Here is a 13376-nt window from a genome sequence, read left to right as displayed (position 1 = left end):
GATGCCCCAACGGGAAGCCCACAGTGAGGACCCAAGCCAACTATTCTGTGCAACTGTCAGGGTTTAGTGTGGTCTGGAGGCAAAACAAGGTTTGAATAGGCAAGCAGTATCCATGCTGGATATTTAAAGCACTTTTATACCATTTAACAGTTATGGCTTCCCCCAAAGAATCCTAGAAACTGCAGTTTACTCTGCACAGAGCTGCAATTCCCAGCACCCTTAACAAACTACACTTCCCAGGATTCTTTGGGGGAAGCCATGTGCTTTTAATGTAGGGTGTGGCTATATAACTAGCCAAGCAGCTAAACTGGTAAATAAGGATGAGCAACCAGAGACCAGCTTGGTCTGTATTGAAGGAACAATCACTGGCGACCCAGGCTTCATATCCCCCACTCAGCCGTGAGCTTGGGCCAGTCAGTCATAACCTTTATTTCATGTAGCCAAAGACCATTACAATGTATACCTTGGGCCCATCACTGTCTCAGCCTAGCCTACCTTGCAGGGTTGTTGTGAGGATACAGTGAGATGTGGGGGGAATCCTTTATACCACCTGGAGCTCCTTGCAGGAAAGGCGGGATATAAATGTAGAAAATAAACAGGATGCATGATTGTATGTTTACTAGCCTGAGAGGTGACGGTCACAGCCATTATCTCTCTGTTCTGTGTGTGTATAGGGGCCACTGTCTTAAAGCAGGGGTAGCCAGTTTGGTTCCCATCAGATACCTTTGTTAGGGAAGGGCTGTAGCTCAGTGATAGAGCAAGTGTCTTGCATGCCAAAGGTCCCAGGTTCAATCCCTGGCATCTCCAGGTAGGGCTAGGAATATCCCTTGAGAGCGACTGCCACTCAGTGTAGGCAGTACTAAGGTAGATTGACTAACAGTCCGATTCAGCATAAGGCTGCTTCTCATGTTCCTATGATTCCCACTCAGCAGAGCCGATGGTCACGGATGATGGGAGTTGTGGTCCAACGTCATCTGGAGGGGTGTCATGCTGGCTACCCTTGGGCCAGAGGAGATATATGGTGCTCAGAACAGTGGTCATCACAGAGCGCATCCACCTTCAGCCTTTTCATCTGGCAGTCTGCTTTTGTTTGCACTTGGAGGAAATGCTGTCGGTGTTGAGGGGAGCGGGGGAGAGCCTGAATGGATGTTTTCTTATGTCAGCAAACTGAAGAGTATATCTCGAGCACAGCATCTCTAGCAGATAATTCAGGACAGGCCATGAATCAGTTGTAGCAGCTTGGATGCAAGTGCCAGGAACAAAAGGTGAAGAGAGATCACTTTAGATGCCAAATCCTATAGTAAGCAAGAAGAGTATTATTACTGTTTTTAAGTCACACAGTAGGAAGCTCAAAATTCAGCCAAGATATTCTCATTGGGAAAGAGTCCTTTGCTTTGGCTTTACTAGATTTTGGATGTGTTTCCTAATTCAGTTGTTATGAATTGGATACTTTTAAAGAATGATTGACTGTAATGCTGTCTTTAGCTTACCATCCTTGAGCCGAGGGCACATGGGGAGGCTTTCTCAGTGGCTGCCTCCCAGCTTTGGAATTCTCTTCCCTTCCATGGAAGACTTGCCAAACTCTGAGCCTGTGCATCTTCTAGGAGTGATGGAAGCTGTTCTTATTCAAGCTGGCTATTCTATCCTGGGATAGGGTCAAGTTGGGCAAGATTGGATTTGTTCAACCGATGTAATTGGTGGGCGTAGGCTTACAGTGTGTCGAGACTGGACAGGCAAATTGCGCTCCCTTTGGGACTCCACAATGATGTTGCAGTTAGGTCAGTTTTGACTCTAGACTGAATGGTCTTATGAGAAATGCCCTCTTAAGCAGTGCCGTAACTAGACAGGTGCATGGGCACAGGGCGAAGGGGCCCCTGAAATGGATTTGCTGAAATGAAAAGTATTTATAAACAATTGTTATATCGTATTTGTTTTATTATTTTTCCCCCCCCAAAAAAGTAAGGGGCCCAAAAATACAAAAATAAAGCGGTTGACACGATCGCTCCCATGCGCCCCCTCCTATGTAGAGCTCATACAGCCCCATGGTATACCCCGGAGCTGAGAGCGATGAAGCAAGAGAGGAGGAGGCTTGAGTGCAGATGGAGGCGCACTCCTGACGAATGCAATTATGCCTTGGTAAGTGCCTGCTCTAAGCGATATACAGCAGCGGTGAGGGCAGCAAAAAAGAGATATTTTGCTGCCAGTATTAAGGCATCACTCTCTCGCCCAGCGGAGCTTTTTAAAACTGTACAAGGGCTTTTACATCTTGGCCCTCGGGATACTATAGATTCATCTGTAGCCCGCTGTGATGAGTTCGCTGGACATTTCCAAGACAAGATCGCTAGCATTCGTCGGGACTTAGACTCCAATATTATAGCAGTTGGATTCAATGAAGCATCCAGACCACGGTCTTGTCTTCATTTATTGGATGAGTTTCAGTTGGTGCAGCTTGAGGATGTTGACAAGATCCTTGGACTGGTGCGGGCGACCACGTCTGTGCTGGATCCTTGCCCCTCTTGGCTGGTGAAAGCTGGTAGGACCGGAACCGCCGGCTGGGCCAAGGAGGTAATCAATGCCTCTTTGCGAGAGGGAGTGGTCCCTGACTGCCTAAAAGTGGCGGTAGTGAGACCACTCCTGAAGAAACCCTCCTTGGACCCAGATAACTTGAACAACTATAGACCTGTGGCGAATGTTCCGTTCCTGGGCAAGGTTCTGGAGCGGGTGGTGGCCGGCCAGCTCCAGGGGCTCTTGGATGACACTGATTATCTTGATCTGTTTCAATCCGGTTTTAGGCCTGGGTTTGGTACCGAAACAGCCTTGGTCGCCCTGTATGATGACCTTTGTCGGGAGAGGGACAGGGGGAGTGTGACCCTGTTGATTCTCCTTGATCTCTCAGCTGCTTTTGATACCATCGACCATGGTATCCTTCTGGGGAGACTCACGGAGTTGGGAGTTGGGGGTACTGCTTGGCAGTGGCTCCGCTCCTACTTGGTGGGTTGTCAACAGAAGGTAGTGCTTGGGGAACACTGTTCGACACCCTGGACTCTCCATTGTGGAGTCCCACAGGGATCGGTACTGTCCCCCATGCTTTTCAACATCTATATGAAGCCGCTGGGTACGGTCATCAGGAGTTTTGGAGTGCGTTGTCACCAGTACGCTGATGACACGCAACTCTATTTCTCCTTTTCATCTTCTTCAGGTGAGGCTGTTAACGTACTAAACCGTTGCCTGGCCGCTATAATGGATTGGATGGGAGCTAACAGACTGAAGCTTAATCCAGACAAGACCGAGACGCTGTTAGTGAGTGCCTTCTCTGCCCAGATGGTGGATGTTCACCCTGTTCTGGATGGGGTTACACTCCCCTTGAAAGAACAGGTTCGTAGCTTGGGAGTTCTTTTCGACTCTTCCTTGTCTCTTGAGGCTCAGGTAGCCTCAGTGGCAAGGAATGCTTTTTACCATCTCCGATTGGTAGCCCAGCTACGTCCCTATCTGGACAGTGACGACCTCTCCTCAGTCATTCATGCTCTGGTAACTTCTAGATTGGACTACTGCAATGCGCTCTACGTTGGGCTGCCCTTGAAGACAGTTCGGAAACTACAGTTAGTCCAGAATGCAGTGGCCAGATTGTTGACGCGGACAAGAAGGTCCGCTCATATCACACCTGTTCTGGCTCGTCTGCACTGGCTTCCTATTTGTTTCAGGGCTAAATTCAAAGTGCTGGTTTTGACCTATAAAGCCTTACACGGCATGGGACCGCAATACCTGGTGGAGCGCCTCTCCCAATATGAAACTACCCGTACACTGCGCTCAACATCTAAGGCCCTCCTCCGAGTACCATCCCATCGAGAAGCTCGGAGGGTGGTGACTAGAAATAGGGCCTTTTCGGTTGTGGCTCCCGAACTGTGGAATGGTCTCCCCGATGAGGTGTGCCTGGCGCCGACGCTGCTATCTTTTCGGCGCCAGGTGAAAACCTTTTTATATTTCCAGGCATTTTAATGCGTATTAGTATATGTATGTCATGGCCCCGTCAGAGGACTCCTCAGATGAGGACGACTCGGGAGTAACAGCAGCAGACCCAGGAGCAGCAGGAGACACGGAGGAGCCTCCTGAGAATCCAGCTCCTTCTGCCCCTCAGCTGCAGAGCACCCCAGGGACAGCAGAGGCCCTGCAGCCAGACACAGACAGTGAACAGGATACTCCCCCCTCACCTGCAGAACGTAGACAGCAGAAGGTCAGGCAGAAGAGAGGCAGGCCTGTCTCCTTAAGGCCCAAACGCTGAGGGCTCACACCTGCTGTCCATCCTGCTCTTTATAAGGCACACCTTGGCTGCAGTTTGTTGCTGACTGCAACGTCAGGCGTGGCTTTGTGTAGACCTAGTTTCCCTGCAGCATCTCTTTGACTGACCTCCTTGGCAATTGATCCCGGACCTCCACTGACCTCGCTTCTGAACTTCTGACTCGGCAAGTACGCTTCGGATAGGCCTGGCAGATTTACAACCCGACTGCTGGCTAAGGACTTTCCTTCCCTGCCAAAGACCCAGGAATTTCCAGCCCCCCCGGACACTGCTGATGCAGTGTAGAGCTGACAATGTATTTGATGTATTTTGCTACTGTTTGATTATTTTGTTTACCTTTGTTGGTTTGATTTTATTGTATTATTGTATTTATATATTTTGATTGCTTTATTGTATGTACACCGCCCAGAGAGCCCTTGGGCTTAGGGCGGTATATAAATTAAATTAAATAAATAAATAAATAAAACCTTGCACAGGCCACATGAAAAGCTAGTTACACTACTGCTCTTAAGGTAGCAATGCATATTACTTCATTTATTTCAAAATGCGGTAAGCCAGCCCTGCTGTGTCTGGTCCCATCCTGTTCATTCTGCTGAGTGGGGCCCCAGACTTCTGCCCTAAAGTCCAATCCTGACAGTACTGCTAGGATTCCAGGTGCATGTCGGTGAGAGGCAAACACCTGTTTTGTGCCTGTTAATTCAGAGCATTATTATTATTAAGGAGAAATTTTATCTTCCTCTTAAAAGTACAGAAGTTAATACAAGACCAGTTTTTTCTCTTTCCTTTTGCATTTAAAAAAGTTCTATACATTTGCAACCCACTCCTTGGTTTCAAACAGGATCAAATTATTGATCATTTATGAATAGCACTTATGTCTTTATTATACCATTTATATCCAGTCCCTCCTACTTTCTCAAGATGCTTAAGGCAGCTTTCACAATTAGCAAATCCATAGAAACCAGTAAAATGCAATGTTCTTATAAGATGTTAAACAAACAAGTGTTAAACAAACAAGAGGCAAAGCCTCTCAATTATCTGTGATGCCTGCATTATATTATGTCATGTTATTTAGTTAGTTAGTTAGTTACTTATATTTATTAAATTTATATCCTGCTCAAATGTATGTATGTATCTATGTATATATATGTATATGTACACACACATACACTCCTCCTGAATGGCTGCAGAGTTGGATTTTGGTATGTCTCTTTTGAGGGCTGAGGAGCCATAACAGAAAAGGCCCTTTTCAGTTCCCGGCTAGAGAGAATAAAAGCACAGCCTCTCCTTCTGACCTTAACAAGTGATGAGCGTGAGTGTGCACATTTGCAGGCATGCGTGTAACTTTATAAAGGGGAAGATGCTCCTGAATTCATGAAGGAACACTGTAAACCTTAAGCACAGAGAAATGAGCACAAGGTTGGCAGGAATTAATATTTTGCTCAGTTAAAAGAAAAAGATGTCAAAATATCCATTCTTGTAATTTTGTTTTATTTTTCAGCTGAAAGCAGCCAAAGCAGTGGACAGTTTCAAGGGAGGCCTTCAGAGGTGTGGTCCCAGTGGCAAAGCCAACACCATAACCAGCAAAACAGTGAGCAGCACCCTCACCAGCAAACTAGCCAGACAGAAGTGTTCCAGGTGACTACAGCCAAAAGTGTCATTGCTTGATGCCAACTGTACTGATTTGTAACAAAAGTCAAAGCAATATACAACCTTTGAAGCAGGGGCAAGGAACCTCTTTCAGGTGGAGGACCTCATTACCCCTGGAGAAAGCTGCCAGGGGCTGCAGTTTAGTAGGCAGGGCCAGACCCATAGTCTTGACTCACTTAGACACACACAAGGGCATACAAGGAGCCGTTTCCCAGGGAAACAGAGGCATTTAATTCTTAGTCTCTCCCAAACCAACCGCGAGCAATAAACTGAGAACAAACCTTCTTTGAACAATATCTTGAACAATATCTTGTGGCTTGTCTGGAGTGAGGTAAACCACGAGCCCAGATTCAGATATAATGTAGCTCCAGGTACGGCAACAGCAGCAGGACCGGAGGAGAAGTGCAGCATGCCTGATAATCACTCTGGGAACCTGCACATTTGCTCGGTCATTCTAAGACGTGGTTTGGCTTAGGGCTTTGTGCAAACTGAGCGTCTGAGGAATCAACCCATTGCTGTGGTAAGGCTAATCTTGATGAGGTAGCTCTGCTCATTGCCACGCATTACTGGTTGCAGGCCTGGCCCCTGATGTGGTTCGGCAAGATGACCTGTCTCTTGCAGGAGACCTTTGGGGTACTTCTAAAAGGCAGCAAACTATTAACGTTTTTTTTTCTAGTGAACGGAAAGAAATGATCTGGCCAGTCATCAATGCTTTGGTTACATCCAGGCTAAATTATGGCAATGCATTGTATATGGGGCTACAGAAACGTCAGTTCAGGGCCAGCTCCAGATTTAAGGGGGCCCTGGGAAGGTGTCCTCTAGTGCAGTGGTTCCCAAACTTTTTACCCCATGGACCGCTTGAAAACCGCTTGCTAATGGTCTTGGCAGACCACTTAATGATTTTTCTGCCTGTTATGGCAATTATAATGTGCTCTGCTCGGTGGTGTATGATTTTTAATTGTATTTTCATTGCTCTTTTATTTCTTATATATTGTATGTTATTGTATTCCAGTTTGAAGTCTATGGAATACATATAGTAACACAATATATATATTATTGTATTCCAATTGGTATTCCATAGACTTCAAATTGGAATATAATAAAATGCAGTATAAGGAATACAAAGAAGCAAATACAAATACAATTAAAATCAGTATGAATATTTTATGCAAAGGATGTGCAGTCTCCCATTTTCAACCATAAATCCACAGACACACCATGAACCACCTGAATGAAGCACATGGACCACTGGTAGTTTACGGACTGCAGTTTGGGAACTCCTGCTCTAGTGGGCCACCTAAGTCTCCCAGCAGGGCTTGGTAGACTTACCTAGCTGTGGTGCTCCAAGCAGCACAGGGTGGCTGAGTAACACTGGGTTACTCTGCCCAAGGATTCCAGGTTCTCACGTGTGGAGAGCAGAGCAAATATGATCCAGAATATTTTGTCAGTTTTGCAGGGCCAGTTTCTAGGTTTGAGGGGATCCTCATCAAGTGTCTTCTGAGTTACCCCTTGTTTATCAAATAATCTCCCTGATGGTGGTCTTACCTGTTGGCAGTGGCACGTGGTTACACGGTGCCATTTTATATTTCCCACAATCTGTTGTTATGTCACTCCAGAGCATTGTAGGAAATTTAAAATGGCAACTCATAGCTGCCCATTATAGGGAAGCAACAGAGCATGTATCAGCCCTACTGGGGTGCTGATGGGGGGAATGAATAGCAGCTCCTCAAGGGTGCTAGGTGTTGACACCAGCCCTGAGGTTTGCATAGAGCACTTGTTCCTCTAAACCAAAAGCTGTCCTGTCTAATTTGCTTTGCTGTTTTTGCCATTGGTTACTGCACAACTAAGCAACAAAGGTAATGTTGCATTTCGGGAGGGAAATGATAAAAAGTTGGTTTTACCCTAGATAAGGATACAAGAAAAATCACATTTCCATTTTTCTTTTATTTTATCATCTAGGACATGCTGCCCATTCCAGGAGATCCAACACAGGGGACTGGCAATTACAACATTGAAGATTTTGCTGATTTGGGCATGTTTCCTCCATTTTCTGAGTAAATTTTTACCTAACAAGATAACCTCTGAAATTACATTCTGGGAGGGAAATCAACATACCAACGTAGTTTGGGCTCTGCTTTCCCTGTGTTAACATTATCATAGAAGCTATTAAAATAAGAAGCCCCCCATTCTCATACTTCAGATAATAACTTGCTTTCCTTCCAAGTGTTGACCGTGCAAGTTCTCATGAAATAATTTAACACCATCCAGTCAGCATTCATGTAAGGATTCATTGTGTATTTCATTCCCATTTGAGATCTGGGGGTGGGTGCGTGGGAGGGAGGGAGGGAGGGATGGGAGGAGACTGTGAAATTTCTCTCAGATCTTTAATATATGAATGTGAACCATTTCTAACTTTCCCTTTAGAGAAAGTTGTTTGTGTAAACAGATAATGAAATAAGCACTCCAGCCCTCTGCATGCTACTTGGAAAATAAGACCTCTAGATCTGAAGCTCTCCAGCTGTGGTCCGCAGAACCACTGGTGGTCAATGAGCTCCATTCTGGTGGTCCTTGGAAAAGTAGCAGAACAGTTGAGAATATCTGTTCTTGGCCCTGCACATGGGTTTGTTTGTTTGTTTCCTGACAACATAGATCAAAGCCGTTTTGATCTTTTTATGGTCATTTTAGGCCAGTTTGAATGTAAGGTTCTGTAACTGTTAGCCTTTCTGGCACGAGATTCTAGCACCTTTCCAATCTCATTTTAACACAGCTAGCCTTGAACGTGTGTACATTTTAATACTATCTGTATATCTGGTGTTGTACAAACTGAACTTGTGGGTTCTGGATTTTGGATTCTTAATCTTACTTATGCAAGGAAAGTCCATCAGAAGGGAGAGATGTGTGTGAAAAAGGTAACAGTATATTGTAGGGCTTCAAGTTAAGAGGACGGGTCACACATTTACCTGGCTGTGAAATCCCTATATGCCCTTTGGAACACCATTCCACCGGCCATACGAGGAGACACATGGCAATGGCAATCTGTGACTTTATTTGCATGTACCTTTAACCCACTAAAACATGGCTTAGGAAGAACAAGCAAGAGTGTAGGTATCCAAGGAGAAAACAGCAGTCTCTTCACTCCTCCCCTAGACCTGCCACTGTGCTATCCGAAGCTTTGATTTGGCTTAGCATTATGTGTGGATGCGGCCAAACAAATCACAAGCAGGAAAGAACGAACCTGGGTTATAGATTATGGTTTGTAGGGAACAAGCCAAACCATGACTTAGCTCCAGATAGCACAGAAGAAGAAGAGAAGTGAAATGGCCGTGATTTTCTCGCTGGGTATATTTGCACAATTACTTGCCAAGCCATGGTTTAGCCTAGCATTATGTGCGAATTAGGCCAGTATGTGAAAAGTCATACCACATAAACCTGACTTAGATGATGTTCTTATTGGTTTTAAGAAGGGAATAATGGTTCCACTTGGGCCACCTTTTGTGGCAGTGCATGCATGCATAACACTTTAACAAGGATTGATCACACATGTAGAATTCCTGGCTAAGTGAGTTCATGAACCAGTCTAAAGACTTGCTCCCATCCCATGTATCAGGGCCTGATTGTAGGGCTATTATTACCACATTGCTGGCTGAAACACAAGTCCGGGTGCTAAAGAATTACTGTGCACCAGAGATGAGGGAACCTGTTGGACTCCTAAATCTCACCAGCATGGTCAATGAACAGGGATTATGAGAGTTGTAGTCCAACAGCATCTGGAGGGCTGCAGGTTCCCCAATCCCTAGTGCACATCACCAGTGCCGTGAGATGTGCTTGTTGCTGAACTGCGCCTCTCCAGAATGTGGATGAAAATTATGTCTGAATGTCCCCCCACCCACGTACAAAATTCCCTGCACATACTAAATTAGAATGCCAGATGGAAGATCTTGGCTTATCTATCTTCTAGACATGTTAGGAGGATTTCAAAATTTCTACTGTCTGATGCACAACAGTCCAGCAAGAGATTGCCGTGAGGTTGAGATTCAGGCTGGGTACCGGGCAAAATTAGGCAAGACTAAGTAGAGAAGGATTCAGGCTGAATGCAGTTGTTCAGGCTGTATTCTGTGAACACAAAGCTCCTATGTTGCTACAGTAGGGAATAAAGCCTCAACCCTATAGAGCAGCAGAACATCTTCCTTCTGTTTGTGAGGCCCACCCATGCTGGAAGATGCTGCTTTGCTTAAGGGGGCCCAGCCTTCTCCATTAGTTTTTTAGTCTCCACAAGTCCCTAATCATACTGAGTCCTCTAAGGCCGAAGATGGCAGTGCTGCATCCTCTGGCCAGGAGGACACTGGCCCTGCAGGCTCATTAGGGGGCAATGCTTCTGGGGCAGGCCCTGCAGGCCCTTCCCCTACTGTTTCGGAGTCCTTGGCTTCATCACCTGAAGAGGACACCTGCTCCTAGTCCCTGACACCTGGATGCTCATAGGGCTTCTGCTTGTATGATCAGCCAAGCATGTTGCTGTGTCCCAGTCATGTTGCAGCACCAACACCCCAACAGTTCATCTAGTGCTGGGCGGGCATATCGGAAATGAGAAGGTTATAAGGATGCTCCTGCTAGATCAACCTGAAAGTCCATCTAGTTCAGAATCTGTTTTTTCTGCAATGACCAGGTGGGTGCTTCTGAGAAGCATGCGAGCAAAGAGCATATAGACCACCGTAGTCACCAGGGATACACTGCAGTATCTGATATGGAGATGTACTATCTCTGAACATGGAGGCTCAATTTAGATTTCACAGCTGATGATTCTTGATGGATCCATTCTCCATGAACTTGTTGCATCCTGTTTTTAAAGCCACCTAAGCTAGTGAGCATCATCAACTCTTGTGTTACTGATGCCATATGTCAGTAGAGCATTATGATAACCTTTCTGTGCAGAGCGCCTTTGCACCCTGCTTCCATGTGGAACTGGATTGTGCCCAAAATGCTACTTAATAGAGTTTTTTTTTAAAAACTAGTTATTTTTTACAAAACAAGCTAAGCAGGAAATCTGCAAGTAACTTCGCAGTCATAACTAGAGATGTGAAGATCCAGGAAGAACATCCCCCCCCCAAATGTTTCCTTTTTTTTTTCTGGGCCTTTACATGTCTAATAATTATAGTCAGCTGCTGTCTTGGACCGTTGGTTTCTGGAAGTGGGCAGGTTCTAATGTAGGGCACAGCCTGTTCCAGTGACCACTTTCACTATCAAAATTATGGTGCTGCTGCTTCTATTGAAGAGACTAGTTCAGAAGGCTTATCAAATAGAAGGTGGAAAGACATGTTACTCTTGATGTGGGGCTGCTGTCAAAAATAGCATCCCCGTGTCATATTCTCCCATTTTCACTTGTTACTGTAGAATGGCTAATCCCCATATTGCCATTTCTTTCTCTGCCGCAGCCAGCAGCGGCCAATGGCAAGGAAACATTCAGTATGATGATATCATGTGGATAGATAACTGATTCTATACATTACAGGTTAGTTGGGATGGGGGAGATTTTACTTCCATTTTAATGAGGAATGATCTAATTCACACTTTTTGAACCAATATGTAGACTGAAACGCAACTATCCTTATAATTTTGCATCTCTGAATTTTGCAATGTAGTTCTCCAGACAGAAAGTGTGTACAAAAATGTATAGACTAGGAGAAAGCATGGATACATTAGTGAAAATGACTCATAAACATGCAATATACTAGGGGAAATTACTTGCAAAACATATATTGCTTAAAATGCATATAAAAATGTATACTGTATTAAGAAAAATGTGCATAAAATGCTGAAGCATTTCAATGAGGATCCCCCCCCCCCAACAAAAATCTCATTGTTGGAGAAATGTGGAGAACTGAATTTAAGACTGGAAAAATGAGAAACTCTGAGAAATTGAAATTGACAGATTCATCCATCCTTATAGGTGAGAGGGGGCTAAACGTGACACAGCAATCCCATTTTCAGCGGAAGTCTCACAATGAGTGTAACATGTAGTTCCATCCATACCTTCAATAATCCGCTTCCATATAGTTGGTTTGCTTGCCTTTCTTTGCCTTAAGGTACACTATGGAATTACAAATATCGGCTTTCCCTAAAGCTCCTAATTCATTGCTGGTACAATGTTAAGAACAGTATTAGTCTTCTCCATGTACCATAACATGTTTTTTTACACAATGTATCCTTGTTTTTGCTAGGCAGCCATCAATGCCTTATCAGTGTCATCATGTCTGATTAGCAGCCTCGCAGGATAGGCAACGAACAGATTTGTTTAGAGCTGGTGATTTTGTTTTTGTGGCTGTGTTCAACTTAGAAACAAAGAGGCAAGACTGGACCTTGGCTCTTTAGGCCGGGGCTGAAAGGTTCTGCTAAATGTGAGCAGGCTAAGGGCAAAATGAGAACATTTTGCTATGAATATAGGAGCAAATTTGTCCTAAATTGTCAGCCCAGGTTTTTTTGTTTTGGATTAACAATTGTATAGACACAGGCCATTTTGCATATATTAAAGGGCTGATCCAGCCAAAGTTAAGCACTTTTAATACTACTGAACCCAATCCAGCCCAATCCAGACTTTTTTGATTTCAGTGGTATATCTAACCAGCATGCCAGCTGTGGTCAGCTGATCAAGCCCTGCTTCAGCTGCCCTTACTGCAGCCGGTTAGAACGGTAGCTAGAGATGTGATGGCCCAAAAAGAAAAGAAAAACACAGAAAAAGGGGGGGCACTGATCTCTTTTCTGAATTTTTCCAGTTTTTTCCCAAATGAAGGGGGAGGATGGAGGGGTTGTAAGTTTTTTTCCGCAAATTTTTCTGGGTTTTGGGGGGCCTTCACATCTCTAACTGTGACAGTGAGAAGCAGACCTATTACCACAGTGGCCCCAAGGCTTTCGGATGACGTGCCTTTAGATGTGAGAAGTTGCCACATGTTATTTTGGCAGGCATTGGGTCAACTTAGTAAGTCAAGAGCTGTTTTTGTAATTATTATTTGATGCTAAGTGCTGCATTAAATTACTCTTGTTATATTTTTATACACTGCTTTGAATGTTGGGGAAATGCTCTATAAGTATTTTACAATAAAAATATTTGCTGGTCTGATCACGCTCTGTCCGGTAGCCAGTGGTGAGATCTAACAAGTCGGTAAACCCAAGATTCTGGCAGGCTCTGTCTCCCATGACCTGCCTCATCCTTCTCTTGACTCCACCCCCTGGCTTGCCTCTATATCTCTGGACATCAGATTTTGGTGTAGTGGTTAAGGTGTTGGACTAGGACCTGAGAGACCAGGGTTTGAATCCCCACACAGCCATGAAGCTCACTGGTGACCTTGGGCCAGTCACTGCCTCTCAGCCTCATGAAAACCCTATTCGTAGGGTCGCCATAAGTCGGAATCGACTTGAAGGTAGTACATTTACATTTTACTGC

General features: G+C 44.9%; 1 protein-coding gene across 7 annotated transcripts in view; it reads left to right on the top strand.

The window, feature by feature from the left end:
• The window catches only part of ARNT2 (aryl hydrocarbon receptor nuclear translocator 2), a 211745-nt gene extending 203475 nt beyond the window's left edge, over window positions 1–8270 (top strand). For all 7 annotated transcript variants that reach the window (XM_061595760.1, XM_061595761.1, XM_061595764.1 and 4 more), the window contains 2 exons: window positions 5793–5929; window positions 7901–8270. In XM_061595760.1, coding sequence (XP_061451744.1) covers window positions 5793–5929; window positions 7901–7999 — 236 coding nt within the window. In that variant the 3' untranslated portion in view covers window positions 8000–8270. The remainder of the gene's footprint in view (window positions 1–5792; window positions 5930–7900) is intronic.
• The last annotated feature ends 5106 nt before the right edge of the window (window positions 8271–13376 follow it).

Source organism: Rhineura floridana, chromosome 14 (genome assembly GCF_030035675.1).
Source record: "Rhineura floridana isolate rRhiFlo1 chromosome 14, rRhiFlo1.hap2, whole genome shotgun sequence".
Taxonomy (NCBI): domain Eukaryota; kingdom Metazoa; phylum Chordata; class Lepidosauria; order Squamata; family Rhineuridae; genus Rhineura; species Rhineura floridana.
This window is presented reverse-complemented; position numbering and strand designations above follow the sequence as displayed.